A 20,857-nucleotide genomic window follows, 5' to 3' on the forward strand; every position below is an offset into this window, starting at 1 on the left:
CCACCTCCATGATCCTGTACAAAACGAGCCCAGTTTCCAAGGCACTCTGAGGACCTCAAATAAGCATTTGGAGCTGTAAGTCCCATGGACCATGCAGCAGTTGGCAGTGTGGTGCTTTATGTATCTTTACAACTATCTTAATGACAGTGTTAAATGTTTTGTAAATTCCTCTGCGCTCCTTGTTTAAAATGTGTGTTTTCTTTGTAGTTAAAGGATTTCTTATAATAAAGCTCTGTTGCAAAATGATGACCATATAAAAGAGAGAGAGAGCGAGAATAACAAACACATAGTTTCAGCAAAAGCTTACCCCTTTATCACCCTGGACTTTGCAATCGCAAGAACTGAGCTTGCTGGGCTGAAAATTGTTTGCCTACACCTTCCTGAAAGAGTCTTTGACTTGGTAAGTGTGTGCCATGCATACTTTTCATGTTACACATGAGTGCCACTCAGCAGCTCTGCTAGCCCAGCAGCACGGGGCGAGTGCCCAACAGGCTTTTAGAAGGCTTGGATGCCAGGGCACATACCAGCCCATTCACAGAAAGGAGACTGCAGCGCGCCCTTCCCTGCGAGGGGCAAGGAAGCCGTCCCCCCCTGCCCGCCCACTCGCCCTCCCTGCTTTGTGGGAGAATTATTAGTCAACGGTGGAGGGGCAGTGGAAGACTTAACGTGTTTTAATCCCTCCCCCGGAGCTTCCTTTCTTTGATGTACCTTGCATCCTTTAAGCAAGTGGTGCAAAATGGCTGCAGGGTGGATTGGCTCTCCCGTTCCCAGCTTTCTGCCTGGGTTGATTTGTAAACTCTTCATCTGTCTTTCTCAGGGATGGCTGAAAAGCTTCAGTGTGAGAGGTACCAAAAAATTAGTCCCTCTTCCTTAAAATTACTGTCTTCTAATAAATAGCCAAGTTTGAGCAGGGGCTAGTACGGGTGAAAAGTGGCCCTTGGAAATACAGAACTTTCACACTTTAACCAGTTCTCAAATCTGTGTTTAGTTATGTGGGGGTGGGGTGGGGTGGGGATGTGATGACAGGGCTCAGCCGCGCTCGTCCGCAACAGAAAAGTTATTTCCACGTTGGGCTGGGATTCCAGGGAGCTGGGTTCTAGCCATGATTCTGAGCTGTGGGACCTCAAGCAGCTCTCAGCCTCCCTGGGCTTCTGTTTCCCCAGTTAAAAAGAAGAGGATGAGTCACAGCTAACTGGTCTAGGGTGTGTGCTGAGTGCCATGCAAGCACTGTTTCTTTTTGTCCTCACAGCAATCCGTTGAGGTGGCCAGTAGCATGCTCCCATTTTTCAGATGAGGAAACTGAGGCTTGGGGAGGTTAGGTACTTGTCCCAGATCCCATAGCTGCTCAGTGGGTTGGAATCTAGTTCAGTTTTGACTTCCACATCCACACTGTTGACCATTGTATTATATTATGAGGTCCTGCATATCTGTGTGATTGTCTGTGTGTGTCTGGGGCAGGAGGAACTAGCGATAATTCTCGACTCCTTCGTAGGCTGTGTGTAGACTTGGGAGAATTTTAAGAAGTAAATGAATCCAGAAAGCTGGATTTTTTTTTTTTTCTACTCCCGAGCCGACGCAGTCCCTTCGGCCTGCAATAGGGACAGACAGAAAAAGACTATCAAATGGGAAGTTTCTGGACCCCAGGCTTCCCCAGGGGCAGCTCTTCTCCGTGCTCCGGTTTAGGGCTTGCTGTGCTTTTGCAGGAGTGGAAAAACACACGTTACAAGGCATTTAACAGACAGACAGGCGCACGGAGGAATGTAAAGGCTGGGCCGGGGGCGGGCGACGGGGGCGCGCGGCCGAGCGAAGCCCCGCGAACTGGGGCGCAAAGGGCGGGAGCTGGCGAGCGGCGTCCCGGCCCCGCGCGCTCCTCCCGGCGGCTCCGGACCGCGCGCACTCCTCCTCCCTGTGGCTCCGGGCGCCCCGGGCCCCGCGCGCTCGGAGCGGAGACGCGGGGCGGGAGGTGCGCGCGCCCGGGCCGCGGGCCGCCCGCGCGGCGGGGCTGCTGGGAGTGCTCGGCTCTGTGAGAATCCTGGGAGCTGGTGATGTCAGACTCGCTGGGTCATTTGAAGGTTAGCAGCCCGGGAAGGGTTCACCGAAAGTTCACTCGCATATATTAGGCAATTCAATCTTTCATTCTGTGTGACAGAAGTAGTAGGAAGTGAGCTGTTCAGAGGCAGGAGGGTCTATTCTTTGCCAAAGGGGGGACCAGAGTCCCCGCGCGAGCCGCCTGAGGACGGGGATGCCGAGGACGCGCGCGAGCCGGGCAGGGCTGGTCTGGGCACCGTCCGGGTAGGATCCGCACCGCTTTCCGAAGGCTTTTTGCAGGCGTCTGCCTAGAAGGAGAACTTGGGCTCTTTCTGGGAACCCCCCGCCCCGGCTGGATTGGCCGAGCAAGCCTGGAAAATGGTAAATGATCATTTGGATCAATTACAGGCTTTTAGCTGGCTTGTCTGTCATAATTCATGATTCGAGGCTGGGAAAAAGACCAACAGCCTACGTGCCAAAAAGGGGGCAGAGTTTGATGGAGTTGGGTGGACTTTTCTATGCCATTTGCCTCCACACCTAGAGGATAAGCACTTTTGCAGACATTCGGTGCAGGGGAGATCATGTTTGACTGTATGGATGTCCTGTCAGTGAGTCCTGGGCAAATCCTGGATTTCTACACTGCGAGCCCGTCTTCCTGCATGCTCCAGGAGAAAGCTCTCAAAGCATGCTTCAGTGGATTGACCCAAACCGAATGGCAGCATCGGCACACTGCGCAATGTAGGTTTATTTTTTCCCTTCTTCTACCAAGAAAAAAATATGAATTGTCTCGCTTGCATGCAATGAAGACATTGGAAACAAATTGCACTGGTAGCCAGACAAAGGATTTAATGATTTAATGCTGAAAGGGTGTGCTGTGCTGGTGTGCATATTGATTCCCTCTGCTGAAAATTTCCTGTTAGATGTTTTCTTCCCAAACAACCCCTGCCGACCCCTGCTTCTCTCCTTACCGACCCTACAGTCCCTTGAAAACAGTTTTAGAAAATGTGCGTGGAGGGGGGAAAAAGTAGAGTGACCACAGGACTTTGAAACATTCTTCAAGTGAGGCAATTTGACAACGTTGGTACAGTTTTTACTAAGATATATGCAGAGGGGAATTTAACTTTGCTGTTCTTTGGATTAGCTACTAGTTACATGTATATCCCCCCCCTTGTGTGTTTCAACAGTCCAAAGTAATTAAAATATGACATCTTCCTTGCAAGGAATTTAGCCTAATTAAGGTTGCTGCTGCTCCTGAAGTTCATAAATGACCAGTTAAAGCTGCCTCCGCCAATGTTTTCCTTGCGGAGGAAAGGCAATATTTCTTAGCATTGACCCTGCTGCCACCTTTCCGAGTCACTTTGTTGCTCTAAGAAGTTGCTGTTTTGCTAGAAAACTACTGGCAATGAACACCCCTTGGGCTGAGCCATCCATTATTTCCATATCTTGCAGTTCAGCCGGGAACCTGGACGTCGGTTAAAGGAAAGGAAACATAAGTGGGGTAGCTCAGTTTTTTAAAAAAATATTGACTATTTGGTTATCTGATTCTGAGAGGGTGCCGAGGCACGCACTGGTCAACAGTAGCCTGGCTGCAGGCTTGAGAAATGGCCAGCAGTCCCAGAAAATCCCACCTTCGGGTGGCTGTAGTGGGAGCCTGCTGGACGCATCGCTGCCCTGACAGTGATTTAGATAAATGGCTCAGCTATCTATCAAAATGTTTTTAGTACTTTATTTGACAATTCATTGGAGCATTAGCCTGAAAATGACATTTTAAATCTTTGTTTTCAAAGAGGTCAAAGTTTAACTGGAAGAAATTGAGTTTTCCTAATAACGTGATGGCTTATCTAAAGAGAGGGGAGAGAGAGGGGACAATGACAAGATTTAAATCGTCCTCTTTTCAAACTTTTTCTTAAGAATAAAGACTTGCTTCAGGGGTCCAGGAAATCAACAGGTTTGTAGCTGAAAAGTCAATAACCATCTGATGCCAACAGTCTAGTTGTCTGACTTAGTATTTCGTAGAGCCATAACCAGGGTAAAAAGAATATCATTTTCAGACTAAGTATTTCGTAGAGCCATAACCACGGTAAAAAGAATATCATTTTCAGAAGGCGTCCTCATTTTCAGCTGCTTTTCAAATGCTTTCTTTCCTGCTGCCTATTTTCTTTCTGGAGAGCTCAAAGAAACTGTTAGAAAATAATTTTCCAACCCACTAACAGATCTTTTAGACCCTACCCTCCTCCTCTCTGTAGCAATTAAAACAGTATGAACAGTTTCATTTGGAATCTCAGGGAACTAGGGCTCCCTCAAACTTTTTCTTGTGAGAGAAAGTTTTAATGAAACGTTTTTTAACAAAGGAAAAAAGAATGCTCAGGACCCTGGCATCAAGCTATTAGACCTAGTAGAGGTTTTACAAGTAGACATTCTTCCTTTTGTAATTAACTCTCCAAAAGTGCCTATTAAGTTGCAGGAGTTTGGGGGGGAACTTTGTTTGTTCTTGAACAAGTTAAACAAGGGATTTGCCTTATCTGGGGAGAGGCTAGTGGTGAATGTGTCATTCACCTAGGGCCAGCTGATAAGCAAGAAGTGTTGATAACAGCAAAGTTCAGCTAATCAAAGAAACTTGCATTAGACAAAGTAAATAAAGGCAAATGACAAAGGGATTTCAGAAATTTCAGTGTCTTATTTTTGTAAGCAGGGCAATTAGTGCTCACTGTGGTCAATTTCACAAGGGTTTGGATTCCCACCCCCGGACTCCAGGTTAAATGAATAGAGTGTAAATATGGCTCAGGCCCCTGCGGAGTCGCACAAACCGCTTTAGGACAGGTCAGTTTAGTCGTTCAAGTGGTTTAAGTTTTTAAGCATAAATAAAAGTTCTGACACAGCTCTGCCTCGCGGTGTTTGGCTCAGGGTGGCACAGCCAGTTAGGGCTTTTGAAGTTAAAGCATATTAGGGCCCTGTTTGTATAAGTACAAACATAAAAACCACAACCTTTTCCATTTTACTCAATGACTGTTTTGACAAGAAGCAGATCTGTTTGTGCTCTTAACACAGAGGAAACAGTGGGCCAGGAGGGAAAAAATAGTACTAAATTCTAACCAAAACTATTTTCTGCTTCGAGATCCTACTTATTTTTTTGTGGTGTGTGTGTGTCTCTTGTGTGTGTGTAGGAATCGGAGTAAACCCTTTGAATGTACAACACACCAGAAGCATTCTTTGAAGGGTGTTAGAATATTCTCTTTATTTTCCCTTTTAATTTTAAGACAGAAAAAGGATATGCCAACCAGCTGTCGGTTGAAGTAGGGCCTGTGAATTGCCTCTAAAAATTCGAAGTCAGGTAGCCAGTTACTAAGGGAACATGGTGTAAATAATATGATTTAAGACGGCCCCTGGAGGTGTCAGAGTCACTAAGTCTCTGTTCAGGTGCCTCGTGGATTACCTTGGGTTTAGGCTGCTCCAGATGTTTTCAGCATTAATTGCTCAGTGAGCATAAGATAAAGCCTAATATTTGTGGTCTAAATATAGTAGTTGCTTTCGGTGAAATCATGAGTGTGACAACTTCTTGGCCCTTTTCCCTGTCTTCACCCTGCTCCTAACACATCAAAAGAAAAAAGGAAAAACAGATTTTCTTTTCTAACGAGAAATAATCTGTTTTTAAAAACAAACAGTATCGATGTTATGATTTAGGAAGGAAAGACGTCTCCTTTCCAAAGCACTGGGACCTGAATTTTAAGTATTAAACAGTATCTAAATCCTCTCCTAGTGAGATATAAATTGGGGTCAAAGTGGCAAAATCACAGATACCCTCTGAAAGAGAGACTAAATAAAGGCTGACAGCCACCGTATGAACTGAATGGGGTTTTGAATAAATATTTCAGTGAAAAGGCTCAATTGTTTTTCTAAAGTAGGACATAATTTTCTGCTTCTCGGCCACATGACAGTGGTAACTAACACCATCAGAAAGAAGAAAAGAAAAGGGAATTCTACCTAAATCTCAGGGAGTGCAGGACAGGGCCGTTTGAAAACAAGTGGAAGATTCACAAAGTTTTCCTTCCCCATAGGAAAAAATAATTACTAAAATTTTTTCTGTATCCAGGTAACTCGGCACTTTGGGTAGGGAAGCACTGATGTGCAACTTACAAGAAAAAATGCAGAAGTTTAAATTTTATCACCAGAAAAGGATAGACTCCCCCCAAAATAGATCAGAATGCTAGGAGTGGTAGTCATGTGTCCCTTAAGCTTAGGCTGTGGAATGGATGTGGAAACTCTTGGTAGCATTTGATTTCCCAGCCCAAATGCAAAGCCCTCGCATCGGGAACTAGGCCTTTCTTCTCTTAGTAGATAAATGACCAGCAGCGCAATTTCTGATAGGTTCGCTGACCTGAACCAGAAGTTTTCTTCTCATTTTTGGAAGCCTGGCTCTGACCATGTATAACCAGTCGGTATTGTCAAGAACTTTGCTTTAAAGCACACAAGAAAGTTCTTGTGGATATCAGGTGCTTATAATTTCCCTTCAACATGTTAAGCCCCAGAGATGGCTAAAAAATGAAAGAAAACCTTACCGTTTTCTCCTTTCTACATTCTTGTGAAATGTAATGCATAGATAATCTCAGAAGGGAAATACGTGATAAATGATGAAGATTATAAATTCTGCTGTCAAGGAATTTAGAATCTTTAAAATCGAAAAAAATTTTTTTAAAGGCTGGGAATTTTTTAACTAGAAAGTTACTGTCTGCGAGGTAGATGAAGATGTAAAACCCAGTTGCAAAATAGAAAACTCTTCGAGTCGAACAGGACTTATGAAACAGTGAATGCACTGTTCCATTTTAGAACATCTTAAAAAGAATCTTCTATAGAGTTTGAGTTACATGTAAGTGCCAATAAATTTCTCCCTACATGACATTTTTGTACTTTAAATGTTCTAATATAAATTCAGTTAACTATCAATTAACTAGATTATTTCGGAAATGGGAGTTTTTTGATGAAGGTTAATCAGAAAAATCTGGGCTAAAAACCTTTCCAAAAGATACTAATGTAGAATCTTGCCTTTCAAATTACAGGGTAGTTATGGCAATCATACATCTCAGATTTTCTAGAATAACCCACTTTCAACTATACTGCCACAACTCCCACATAAGCCATTGAAATATGCCAGATATTTCAATATTATGACATCTCCTAGGGTTGCCCCTTGTACCCAGGAGTGGCACAGAAAGCCTTTGTTTGGACTTGCTGGTCAGTCTAACTGGAGCACTCACAGCTTAATTTTTCTGTTATGACTGAAGATCACCTTGTGCTTCTTGGTCATTCTTCTGAACACGAATTCCTTTTGTGGCAAAATGTAGATCTGTAAATAGGAGGCGTCCCTTGCAATATGGATTTAAGTATTATGACCGGGGCTCTGATGCCAGCGTGTGTGTGTGTATGTGTATGTGTGTGTGTGTGTGCGCGCGCGCGCGCGTGTGTGTGTGTGTGTGTATTGGGAGTGGGGGAGGGGTGGAATTATACGTTGAATCACTGTGAACAAATCTGTATCAGTTCTTGGCCAGCTTCTTCATAAAAAGTTGGAGTTGGAGGTGATGGGAGAGAGGAGAGTTAACTCCAGTTTCAGATTTATCAGTATCCGGTCTGTAAGTGGCTTGGCCCAAGCACCTCTTGTTAAATAGGAGATGAGATAACCTGCCCATCTGTAAGATCTAATAACACAATCTAATCACTCAATATGTCGCCCTGAATGCTCCTCTTTTCCTTCCCGCCTCCTTGCTTCATCACTAAGAGGCATGATTCCTGTCCCATCCCAGCCCCTAAACCCCTTCCGATGAATAAAAAATAAAGTTGCAAAAGTTCTCTCCACCTAGGCAGCCGTAGAGGGTGAGCCTGCAAGTGTTCTATCATTTATCTGGAGCTTTCAGAGCTTCTTAGTTGGGAATTCAGACAGGCAGTGGAACCGCTGACTTGCTTTTTCTCTGGCCTTGCAGGATGGGGAGCTGAAAGGGGGGCCATTCCGTAAGATAAGACTCCTGGTCCCCAGCACGATAAGGCAGGATAACAGGAACTGACGTCAGGAGGTGACCCAGCCTTGCTGAGCGTTTCCTCTCTCAGAGCACAGGCTCCCCGGCAGCTGATGAAGCGAGCTGCGACGGGGCGGGGGAGCTGATTTTAACAAGGCTGATCGTGGGTGACGATGTCCCTCATTCCCAAAAGGAAATTTCTCTAAACGGAACAAAGACTGACCTGGGTGTGGCTTTAATAAAAGCAGATTCTGAGATTATAATTGCAATTTTAGGTTGTCATGTACTAGATCCTTGTTTCGCAGCTGTCAACAGTTTCCCTCTGATGTCTCGGAAGACAGTCTATCCGGCAGTCAAATATCATCCGCCGTGAACCCTGCTGACTCTCCACACAGAACCAGATGGGCGGAATTCACATTGTCAGAGTTAATCCCTGGGACTCCTGTTTACTTTTCTAAACACCGCGTTCCCATCCCATTGGCATCATCTGACAGCAGGTGAAAGCCACTGCATTTGCCACCAGCCCTGACACCGCCTGGCAGTTTTTCCTTTCCTCTTTCCTTCTTCCTTTTCTCTTAAACTCAGATTAAAAAAATTTTTTTTTTACTATTTTTCTTGCCTTTACGAGTGTCACCAATTTGAGGTCTGGAGAAGGAGAAATCCTAATGAAAGGGTCCTATTCTATTTTTTCAAGTTCATGGCTTCACAGTGTACTCCTAAAGATTGCTCTTTGTTTTGTTTTTTTTTAAGTTTGAGTATTGAATAAGGAGTTATTCTCCTGATTCTACTCAGATATAGTGAAATGTTTTTGTTGTTGATATTAATCAATTACTCTTCGCCACTGATTAAATGTTATCAAATCAGGGAAAAAAATAGCTAAATTCAAAATACTGTGGTAGAAATGATGCAGATAAGACCAGATAAGATGAGTGTATCAGCTAACCTGAAAACGAAGCTTTGGATCACATTTATCCTAATACTTCCCTAATTTTCAGAGCAAACGAAGACCTCAGTAATAAACACCTCTTCTCAAAAATATGAAAGCTTTGGGGGCTACGGTACCTTATCATCAGAGTTCATGATTATAAAAAGGCTGATGATCTGAAGGCTGTTTCAGCTTCAAAAGATGTTTTAGGGTCTGGCCTATTGGAACCCTTGGGGGTGTAATTAACTAAAATGGAAATGGAGGCAAGCGAAATTTAGTTCCTGATGTTTTAATTTAGCTCAGTACTGCCATGTGTTGTTGAAGAGAATTCTTAAAGGCAAACATAATTATTTCATTATGGTCCTCAGAATGCTTTCATTGGCTTTAATGACAAGAAGCTGTGTGAAAAGGCATACATTTTAATTAGTCCTTATATTTACGTCAGATAAATAACAAATAATTGATGAAAAACAAGTCTTTGGGATGGATGATTTCACATAGTGCGATGGTTACAGTTCAATGATGAAACATTTCTCTGTTGCTTTGCATTTTAATTATCCAGATATTACAGTAGTGGTGCTGTGGAGCTAAAATACCGTTGTTGCCATTTTATTACAAAAAATCACGATTATTGCCTGTGAATCGGAAGCGGGAAAAGGTAGCTAGAAGCGTATCTCAGAGGAAGTAAATTCCCAGTCCCATTAATTTTACTGTTTGTTAGCATTCATTTCGATCACTTTTATCTTTTACCCTTCATCTTTTTGGATTAAGACAGTCAGGGGTTTCACGTGCGTTTTTATGATCACATCTCCTAAATACCGTTCTTTCTGTCTTGCTGGCTGTGTTGAAGACTTGCCTGAAAGTACCTTGCCAAGTGTGTCCTGGAAACTCAGAGAGCCTTCTCCCACGTGATGGGCACACTTTACCTTTGATCTTATATGAAAACCCACTTCAAATGATTCATCTGTTTTGGTGTACGGAACACTAATTGTTATTATTGATTTTAAATTCCGTGACCATTACAAGTAACCCGGATGACTGGCAGATAAAGGGTAATAATCCATGGAGTTCTGGAACTGTTTCATGTTTGTCTGGAGTACTTTATGTGATCAATATTAACTGCCCCATTGAAACTAACTGCTGTATCAAATAACAGTCAATCAAATGAATGTGCTTAGAGATTATTTATTGAAAGCTTTAATTGTTCACTGGGGCCCTGCTTATCAGAGGAAACAATAGGAACTAGAGACAGGATGAACGGGTTTGGATTTGCTGCGAAAGCCAGAGGATGCAGATGAAGGCCGTCTTTCTGTTTCCTGGGCCAGAGTTTCCAGAAACCCGTGTTGGGTTTCTAGCGGCACAAGTCCTAAATGGCCTTACAGAGGTTATCCTGCCACCTGTGCAAGGAGAGCGCTCTAGAGAGGTAGGGGTAGTGAGTTCCTTGCCCTCAGCCCAGAGGCTGTGGAGTTGTCACTCTGAGAGTTTTACGGCGGCCTCTCTGCCCGCTCACGCACACGCATTACCCTGCGAGCATCTGTCCATCTGTGGTCCTCGCGCTGCCTATGGGCTGAGAAATAGCCTGTCTTGACACGGGATCGATGTCTACAGCCATGGCATGGGACATTGCAGGATTTGTAATATAATAGCTAATGTAAATGAGGATTCTACTCTGCCCTGAAAACACACAGAGGTCCCCGAGTAGAGCTGCTCTGGTTTCAGCGCGACACTGCGGCTTGCATGCCTTCACTAACAGAGACCATGTTTGTCGAGTTGGCATCTCTTTCCTCTGTGAAATGGTTCCTCTGACTGTGGCTCATCACCCGGGGGACCATCCTTCCTATTTGTCACAGTGGGACAGCACTGTGGTCCTGATGCAGTGGCATCCATTTGGAACAAATAATTGGCTTTTACACCTGAGGGTTGTCACCTTCCAGGTGGTCACGGTACACTTTGCCCAGAGATGCTGTCAGGGGCCAGTACATTTCGATTACTCACTGATGGATTCCATCTTGCAGAGTGCTGTTCAACAAATGGCCCTTGGAGGGTTTCCCTGGTGGCGCACTGGTTGAGAGTCCGCCTGCCGATGCAGGGAACACGGGTTCGTGCCCCGGTCCGGGAGGATCCCACATGCCGCGGAGTGGCTGAGCCCGTGAGCCATGGCCGCTGAGCCTGCGCATCCGGAGCCTGTGCTCCGCAACGGGAGAGGCCACAGCGGGGAGAGGCCCACGTACCGAAACAAACAAACAAACAACAAATGGCTCTTGGATGTCTGCTGTGTGCCAGGCTCCCTGATGTGTTCAGGGGTTGGCAGGAGCAGGGGGATGGGACAGACACACCAAGACGAAGCCCATGTGGTCCCTGCTCCCTGGACTCACAGTGTACGGGAGACGCTTGTATACACATGTCACTGTGACACAGCCCCCTGTAACACAAACACAGTCTCCTTAGGACTTTGAACCTGAGTTTGATTCCAGAAAAAACTAAAACCCACTGAGAACCAGAGCTGGTGCATAAGTGGAGGATTACGTAGGTTCCGCATTTTTGTCATACGGAGCAGGAAAGAAGTTTTTCTGGGGGTAGCTGCAGAGGTCCATTCTAAGTGTGGTTTACGATGCGGAGTTTTAAACTATGCAGTGGAATAAGTGCATACCTTCTGAACTTGCTTCTTGAAGACTCATATGGATGTTTCGAGTGTCTGGTAAATAATGTCTTTGGGGGTTAGGTCTATTAGATGATATTTTTTTAAAAATCAGTTTAAGATTTTATTGGAGTATAGTTGATTTACAGTGTTGTGTTAGTTTCAGGTGTACAGCAAAGTGATTCAGTTATACATATACACATATCCATTCTTTTTCAAATTCTTTTCCCATATAGGTTGTTACAGAATATTGAATAGAGTTCCGTGTGCTATACAGTAGGTCCTTGCTGGTTACATATTTTATACAGTAGTGTGCATATGTTAGTCCCAAGCTCCTAATTTATCCCTCCCCACCACGTTTTCCCTTTGGTAACCATAAGTTTGTTTTTGAAATCTGTGAGTCTGTTTCTGATTTGTAAATAAGTTCATTTATGTCATTTTTTAAAACTCAGATTCCACATACAAGTGATATCATATGGTATTTGTCTTTCTCTTTCTGACTTAACTTCACTTAGTATGATAATCTCTAGGTCCATCCATGTTGCTGCATTATTTCTTTTTTATGGCTGAGTAATATTCCATTGTGTATATATGTACCACATCTTCTTTATCCATTTGTTTGTTGATGGACATTTAGGTTGCTTCCATGTCTTGCCTGTTGTATCACTTCTTTCTTTATGATTGTTTTTGTGACATCTTGCTGTGTAACAAGCTGCCCCCAAACTTGGTGGCCTAACAATTTATTATCTCATTATTCTGTGGGTGGACTGGGCTGAGCTGGGCAGATCTTCTGCTCCACATGATGTCAGGTGAGGCTACAGCTCCCAGGGCTAAAACGGGCTGGAAGTCTGTCACTGCTGGCGCCCAGGGCTGGCAGTGGATGTTGGTTGGTAGCAGAGAGCTCAGCCGGGCTGTCACCTGAGGTAGCTGCGTGTGCTGGCGTGCGGTCACTGTCACCACCTGCTGTTGGGGGAGCGGCATGGGCCAGCTCGCCTTCAATACGGCTACCTGTCCATGGGGAGGGACCAAAAACACGCAGCAGTCATCACAACCATTCCCTAGAACACGAAATAAATGATTGTCTTCTGTAGAGACCAACTTAAAGAGCTGTGGTGGGGTGTTTAGTTTGCTTTCTGGGCTGGTTAAATTTTTAACAAGATTCTACTCTAATGACTGTACCTACATCATTATCACAAGCAATCCTGTGAGGCAGGTACGATTTGCCTCTTTTTACGGAAAAGGACCTTGAGGCTCAGAGAAGGTGAGTTTGACAGCAGTGTGACCCTGTCCCCTGACAGCCGAGTGAAGACTTCCTGGAAGATATTTATGCCCCAGTAATACCAAGAAGGGACCATGGAGTGCTTTGGTTTTGGGAAAAGGTGGAAAAGAGAGAGAGGGGTGAAGAACTGTCCCACAGAATTTCCTCTGATGACATTATTTCTCTCATAGAAGCCACAGCCTTTTAAATTGTGGAAGAAACCAGGAGGCTATTTACTCTTGTTTTCCATCCTGTTTGTTGTTAGTGTCTGCGCTGGCCCGGTCCCTCTTGTGTTTGCCGAGGAATTGCAGGGAGGTGAGAGATGGGAAAGAAGGTTTTCTTGTTCTTCTGGTTCACTGAGAACTCTCGTCTGGAGATGGGCACCAGTGGTGGCACCTCCTAGTCAGCCAGCACTATCGCGTCTTCCATTACTGGAAAAACAGGAAGAAGAAAAATTAAAAAAAGAAAAGTTTCCAGGAGACACTGAAACATTGATAGTTTGGTACTTGCCACGTAGTTTGTTTAGAGGGTCCCAAACCTATGAAAACTGACTATTTTAGCCTCTCACATAATGCTCTTAGTTCAGTGGTTCCAAACACAGTTTGCTCTTCATACCCACAGGTTCCACATCTGCGGATTTGACCAATCTCAGATGGAAAATATTCAGAAAAAAATTCCAGAAAGTTCCAAAAAGCAAAACTTGAATTTGCTGCAGAGCTGGCAACTATTTACACAGTATTTACATTGTATCTGCGACTATTTACATAGCGCCTACATTGTATTAGGCATTGTAAGTCACCTAGAGATGATTTAACCTATATGGTGGATGTGTAGGTTACATGCAAATAGTACGCCATTTTATATAAGGGACTTGAGCATCCAGAGATTTTGTTGTCCGTGGGGGTCCTGAAACCAATACCCCAAAGATATGAAGGGGTGACTGCTATTTTAAGTGCAATATATTGTTCTGTACTTGGGATTTTTACATACCGTGTTCTACCTGTTTCTTTTGTTTGAAATCTAGTTGTTGAATTACAGATTTTGAGGAGACAGGTGGGCTAACTGAAGTGACTGTCTACGGGTCACGTAGTGGGCTCTAGGTGGGTGCTCCATGCCTTCCTATGTGTACAGCGTGGTACATTGGAGCTGGCACTCTTCATGCGCTGCCTTTGCTGTTACCTCAGTGGTTTTCATCTGTACCATTGGTCCATAATACTTACCTTGCAAGCTTACCATAGACTTAAATAAGAGAGTTTCTTTAAAGTACCTGAGACTTAATACTCAGTAAATAATCTTCTCCCAATACTTTACTATGAAAAAGTTGAAAGAACTTTACAGGGAACCCTTGGATACTTACTACCATATTGACCAGTAAAGTTACCAGGTTTGTTTTCTGTGTTTCTTCTCGTTTCTCCTTTTTAGTGTGTGTTGTTTCATTTTGTTTTATTGGTTGGGTTCCCTTACTAACCTGGGAAGTCTTTTGAGGTCAGATATGGTGTCCTTTACCTCTGTCTTCCCAATATGGTCGTATGGTATCAGTACAGCTAGTAAACACCTGGTCAGGACTCAGTTAATCATGGTTGAGTCAATGGATATAGGTGTTCAAGCACACCACCCCTTAAGGCCCCAGATACCGGCACTCTACAGTAGAACTTTCTGCAAGGACGGGAACCATCTGTAATTCTGTGTTGTCCAGTACGGTGATGGCTGGTCATGTGGACCTATTGAGCACCTGAAATGTGGCCAGTATGTCTGAGGAACTGAATTTTTTATTCTATTTAATTCTAGTTCATTTAACTTTCACTAGCCACATGTGGCTAGTGACTACTGCATTGAACAACACAGCTCTGTATACTCAGCTATTAATATTTTTTCAATATTTGTGCATTCTCTTTATTTCCCTTTTCCTTTAGCCTCTATTATTCTCTCCTACTGCTGTTCAGGAGCTCTAATTATCTCTTTATGTAGACGGTAAATAGACTGCAGGAGAATGTAAACAGAATACTGGAGGGTAGTGATTTCAGTCATTGTTTAACTTGTTTTCCTTCTGGGTGGAACCCTTTTTCCTGGGGCTTGCCAAATACTTAGCACTTATTTTGCTAACACTTATTTTGCAGAGCTCAACCAGGATTTTCCCAGAATCCCAGTGGGCTGGACTTGAGGTCTGTTTCTTGCAGCAGTCCTATTGTGGGAGAATACAAATTCTAGTCCTGCGCGCCACACCTGCATGGTTTTCAAATGGATATAGAGTATCTTCCAACCTTTTCCAGCTACTTTCAACTCTACTTAAACATTTTAAACTGCAGGGAGGCAGAGAGGAACGGACCACACTCTGTGGAAGCCTCAGTGTGTGTTCTAGAAAATGCCACGCTTTCTCTCCCCCGAGCACCTTCTGCTCGTATATGTGTGCTCTGCTTAGTAACCCAGTGCCGGGCGCACAGTAGGGGCTCCGGAGATATCTGAGTATAGTTCAGTGAACATGAACTTGAAATTCAGAACATCTCAAGTGGTCTCTGCTTTTGCTTATTTGTATATTTGGGGGTCACTCAAAACACCTGAAGTAAACTGGAGGGAGTGGTTAGAACTTGGGAGGCCCACGTTGGCCGTGATGGCAAGCCCTTACAAACGTGTCAGCTGAAAAATTGGCCTGAAAATATGAGAACGTGGTATTTCCTCGGGCTTCTGGCACTCGCTTTGATATCCTTGGAATAGAATCTCTGATGGTACTTCCCGTTCGCATTGCCACTCCTCCCTTCCTTCTTTTTTTTGTCTATCCCTAGAAATGGGGTGAAGAAATTAAATAGAAATAGGACCAAATTAACAATCAAGAGAAACGTTTTTAAAAAATTTATTTTCTTGGAATATAGTTGATTTACAATGTTGTGTTAGTTTCTGGTATACAGCAGAGTGACTCAGTTATACATATATATATTCTTTTTCATTTTCTTTTCCATTATGGTTTGTCACAGGATACTGAATATAGTTCCCTGTGCTGTGCAGTAGGACCTTGTTGTTTATCCATTCTATATATAACAGTTGGCATCTGCTAACCCCAAACTCCCGATCCTTCCCTCCCCCACCCCTCCTGCCCCTTGGCAACCACAAGTCTATTCAGTCAAAAGAAAGTTTTGAACCAAGGTTTTTTTCCCTCCTGAATAGTTTCAAGTTGTGACTGGTTTTTATTAAAACGAAACAACCGCCATCATCATAATTAATATTTATTAAGTGCATATTATCTGCATATTGTACCAAGTGCATTAAATGAATTCTGTCACCTCGTTGTCGCAGCAGCCTGAAGAGAAAGGCACTGTTATTGATCCATTTTACAGATGAGAATCCCCAGACACAGAGCAGTTCAGGCGCCCAGATCCGTGGAGTAGGATAAAGCGGATCGAAGTCCCCCTCTCAGCTTTGTGTGACGTGGGTTTCCTTCCTTCTCCCAACTATTCAAAGTAAACTCCCATGCTCTTTGCAGGGAGGGGGAATGAGGAAGGTTGGAAGCCCCAGAACCCGCAGTATAATAAAAGGGTTTCCAAGTGAAAGCTGGAAACAATACGTTTTTAACAAAATGGGCATTTACTCTAATTGCTGTGCCCCTACTGTTCAATTCCTTTTTATGTCCTAATTCATTAAATTATGTGCACACACAGGCTTATTATTTACAGATGTATGCACTTTAAACGGGCTCATGTGAAACAGATGTTTCTTGAAAGGTAACTGAGAGCTAGTGATCTAAACCCTCCTTTAGTGGCTATCAAGTGAGTACTCTGGCCCAGTACTTGCAGGGTTGTTGCTATTATTTTGAATTGCAGTGTCCAGTAAGGGGAGGAGAATTCAATCCGTCCTCTGGAGGAACAAATAAAAACACAACGACCCAATAAGCAGACATCTGCATCTCAAAATAAAAGAGGGCGTGTGCAGGTGACAGGCAGGTGGGCTCAGGGGGATGTGGATGAGTTTTATAAGCAATTTGAAGATAAAAGACCCATTGCGTTATAGGAGACTTTTTAATTTTTTAAGAGCCTTATTCTGTTATATCTTAATCATCACAGTCTTTGAATTCATAGCTGAGCAACTATCATGCTCCTTTTTATCCAGAATTTCTTAGTTAATTTTTTTTTTTTTTTTATGGCCATGCCGCAGGGCTTGCGGGATCTTAGTTCCCCGACCAGGAAACCCAGGGCCCCAGCAGTAGAGGGCCAAGTCCTAACCACTGGACTGCCAGGGAATTCCCTAGTTACTTATTTTTAGATGGAATTACTCCATTGTTCTTGTAACTGGCAGGAATGCATGCAGAGCTTGGACCGTGAGTGTGATGTCAAATTACTGTCTCCCAGGTTCTAAAAGAGTCAGGGTGGACTCTTTCCACAGGTTCTTCATGGCTCCAGATAAATCATCTTCACTTAATGATAGCTATAGAATTAATTTCAGTTATGTATTGCTATGGAACAGAGCAACCCAAAACTTAGTGGCTTAAAACACAATTTATTATCCACTTTCAAGTTTCTGTCTCGCTTGGGATCTTTCATGTGGCTGCAGTCAGATGGTTCCAGGGCTGAACTCCTCTTAGGGCCAGATGAGGCCGATGTTCACCATGGCTCCTGCATTCCATGTCCAGTTCCTCGGCTGAGGTTTCCGGAGCAGTTAGAGGCTGCGTGGACCTCTCTCTCTGCACGGCCTCCTCCTGTGACAGGGGCTTCCTTATGGGATGGTGGTCCCTGAGCTCTTCACATGGCTTCCCCCAGAATGAGCATTCCAAGAAACCCAGATGGAAGCTGCAAGGCCTCTTAGGATCTAGTCCTGTGTGTAACAGTGTTATTTTTGCTACGTCCTTTTGATCAAAAAGCAATCCCAGTAGCAGCCCAGGTTGAAGGGGAAGGGCCTACACAATGGTGTGGCTCCCTGGAGGTGTGGGTCACTGGGCAAGCCATCTTTGGAAACCAGCTACATGCTAACTAGAAATACATGCACACCTCTTTTTCGATACAAGGTTAACATGGCCTAATCAATTCACAGTGCCATAAACTGGGTTGCACGTGTCAGCAAACGCATTTCAATACTTATTCAGAATGTCAGGGAGCAATAATCATCACCCCTCAGAGTCCACAGGGAGATTTCTTGTCTGTGAATTGTCAGGAGTTCTCTAAACAACAACAAAAAAAAACTGGAGCAAAAAGATGGCTGAAATGATGTCATTTTGCACATTGAGAGCTGGAAACCGTCACAAGTGAAAAATAAAATGGGACATGAGATATTAAGTGGCATATCAGGTTTATTGCACATATGACCATGAGAGTGCTTTTTATTTTGTCTTATGGAGCTCTAAAAAAAAACCCCATGTAATGGCTTAAAGGCATTAAAACTCCCATATTCTCCCTGGCTCTAGGCCAGGGAACAGGGCATGATACATAATCCCAATAGATGGAATATGTAGGAAGGAATTTTAAAATGTGTTTACTATAGACATATTGACCTCCCTAACTAATAAAAATGTGTACATGAGGTTAGTTTTGAGGGAAATGTGCAGACCTTACACATTTATAGTGTATATAAATACTGTATACACTGTAGTGCTTGGCATCCTTAAACTATTTCCCTCATCTCTGTAACATATGGCTATCATATTCTGTCTTTACCCTAGAAGCAAAGAAAAGCATGGATTTTATAGTACATGTGCAGTTACTCTAAGAAGGAATAGTTTTAATTTCCTTTATCTTAAAGCAGGGGTCAGGAAACTGAGCCCTATCTGGTCTGCAGCCTGTTTTTTTGTAAATAAAGTTTTATTGGAACATGCCACGCCCATTCATTTATGTCTCGTCTGTAGCTGCTCCCCCTACCGCAGCAGAGTTGAGTGGCTGTGACAGAGACCATATGGCTCACGAAGCCTAAACGATTTACTGTCTAGTTCTTTACAGAAAGAGTGTACTGATCTTGTCTTAAAACGTTAAAAAATCAGTAGGACAGCTTCAAATAGAAATGAGTGCTTTGTTTTTCGGTTATAGTAATGTAGGTGGATTCAGGAGGCCAGTTCTGGATCAAGCTGTTTCTGAACTCTGTGACCTTGGCCAAGTCCTTTAACTTCTCTAAGCTTCAGTTTCCTCCTATAAATAACGGAGAGTAAAAATTGGATAATGATAATAATCCCTGCTGTCCTTCACACTTTTGCCCTGAGGGAGCAAGTGAGGGAATGTGACGAAAACACACCTGGAATCCTCCACCACCAGGTAATGTGTGCTGTTGGCAGATCTGCTGAATTGGCTGAAACGGTCATCATGTATTTGATGATGCCTAGGATAACTATGCAAGGATTTGTATGCAGATTTAATTCTTTCACTCATTTTTCAACCAACATTTATTAAGCACCTGCTGTGTACTTTTACGCACTGAGTATTTAAAGGCAAGTCAGCCGAAGCCTTTGTGTGCTCGTGACATGCTTGGTCGTGGCAGCCTTGGGCACCCTCGGATCCCAGCCTCCAGCTGGGACCATCTTTACTGTCTGGTATTTTTAGTTGTCAGTTTGTGTGGGCGAAGAATGGTGTCTTCTAACTTCTTTTTAACCCAGCATTTAGCACGGTGTCTGGCCTTGCCAGGTGCTCAATAAATACATGTCAGCAGTTGGATGTTGCTGGCTGATAATCCCGGCCCCGTCCACCCGGCCCCACGTTGGTCCATGCAGAGGTTTGCGACTTTGGGTTCCAGCAGCTGTGGAAGGCTCCCAAAGGGGAGATCGCCATGGGAAGGAGGAGTTTCAAGAAGCTGTTTCTGAGGGGTCTGTGCACATGGATTGGGGATGGGCCACGAGGAGAGGGCTGTGGTGGTCCTTTGGGTGATGCACAGAGGCTGGGAGGGACGCGACAGCTGAGTGGGAGCGTGCGGGAGCAGAGCTGACGCAAAGTGCTCTGCTCACGTTCGCTTGTGGGGGAATCTTATCAGGAGGGACAAGTGTTTTGAGAGGGAAAATGGAAGCAAAGGTCAGCAAATCAGGACTTGAGACTGCTGCTTAGGAGGTGAATGGAAGGTGAATCGCGTCGAGGTTCGTCAGCACAGGCATGACCCCTGATCCTGTGATGATGGTAACTCTGCTTGTGCCGCCTTTGCGACAGGCATTGGGCCCAGTGCTTTACAGTGATTCATCATTTAATGCTCACGATGATCCAATGCCGGATAGGCTGTCATTTCGTACAAGGAGAGATGGACACTCAGAGACACTAAGTAACTTGCCCAGAGCCACACAGCTGGTAGGCAGGAGAGTTAGGATTTGAACCCAGGCAGGCCCCAGAGTTCACACTTCCAACCACATGCTTCAGCTTCTCTTCAAAGATGGGAAGTTCCCTAAAGGAAGGAATATCCAAAAAGACCTGAGCCTTGGGGCCTGCTCACAAGTGGTAAAAATGCCTTTGAATTATTTTTTCAAGTTTTCCTTAGCAATTTCTTTTTTTAAATTTTTTATCTTTAAACAGCTTTATTGAGATTTAATTTATATATCATTTAGTTCACCCTTATGAAGTGTACAATTTAGTGGATTTTAGTATGTTCACAGAGTTGTGGGACCACTACCACTATCTAATTTCAGAACACTTTCATCCCCCCAAAAAGAAACTTGTAATGGTGAATTTTATGTATCAACTTGCCTGGGCCAAGGGGTGCCCAGACATTTGGTCAAACATTATCCTGAGTGTTTCTGTGAGGGTGTTTTATTTTGTTTTGTTTGTTTGTTTTTTATTTTATTGGAGTGGAGTTGATTTACAATGTTGTGTTCGTTTCAGGTGTACAGCAAAGTGAATCAGTTATACATATACATATATCCACTCTTTTTTAGATTCTTTTCCCATTTAGGTTATTACAGAGTATTGAATAGAGTTCCCTGTGCTATACAATAGGCCCTTGTTGGTTATCTATTTTATATATAGTCATGTGGGTGTGTTCATCCCAAGCTCCTGATTTATCCCTCCCACCAGCTTTTCACCCTTGGGTAACCATCAGTTTGTTTAGCAATTTCCTTT

At 43.8% G+C, this 20,857-nt stretch overlaps 1 protein-coding gene across 1 annotated transcript in view; it reads left to right on the forward strand.

Moving 5' to 3' along the window:
* The first annotated feature begins 2,207 nt into the window (after positions 1-2,207).
* RARB (retinoic acid receptor beta) overlaps positions 2,208-20,857 on the forward strand; it is a 185,907-nt gene continuing 167,257 nt past the window's right edge. The window contains exon 1 of the mRNA XM_082840503.1: positions 2,208-2,766. Coding sequence (XP_082696629.1) covers positions 2,610-2,766 — 157 coding nt within the window. The 5' untranslated portion in view covers positions 2,208-2,609. The remainder of the gene's footprint in view (positions 2,767-20,857) is intronic.

The sequence above is a fragment of the Leucopleurus acutus genome, assembly GCF_964270905.1.
Source record: "Leucopleurus acutus genome assembly, chromosome: 5".
Taxonomy (NCBI): domain Eukaryota; kingdom Metazoa; phylum Chordata; class Mammalia; order Artiodactyla; family Delphinidae; genus Leucopleurus; species Leucopleurus acutus.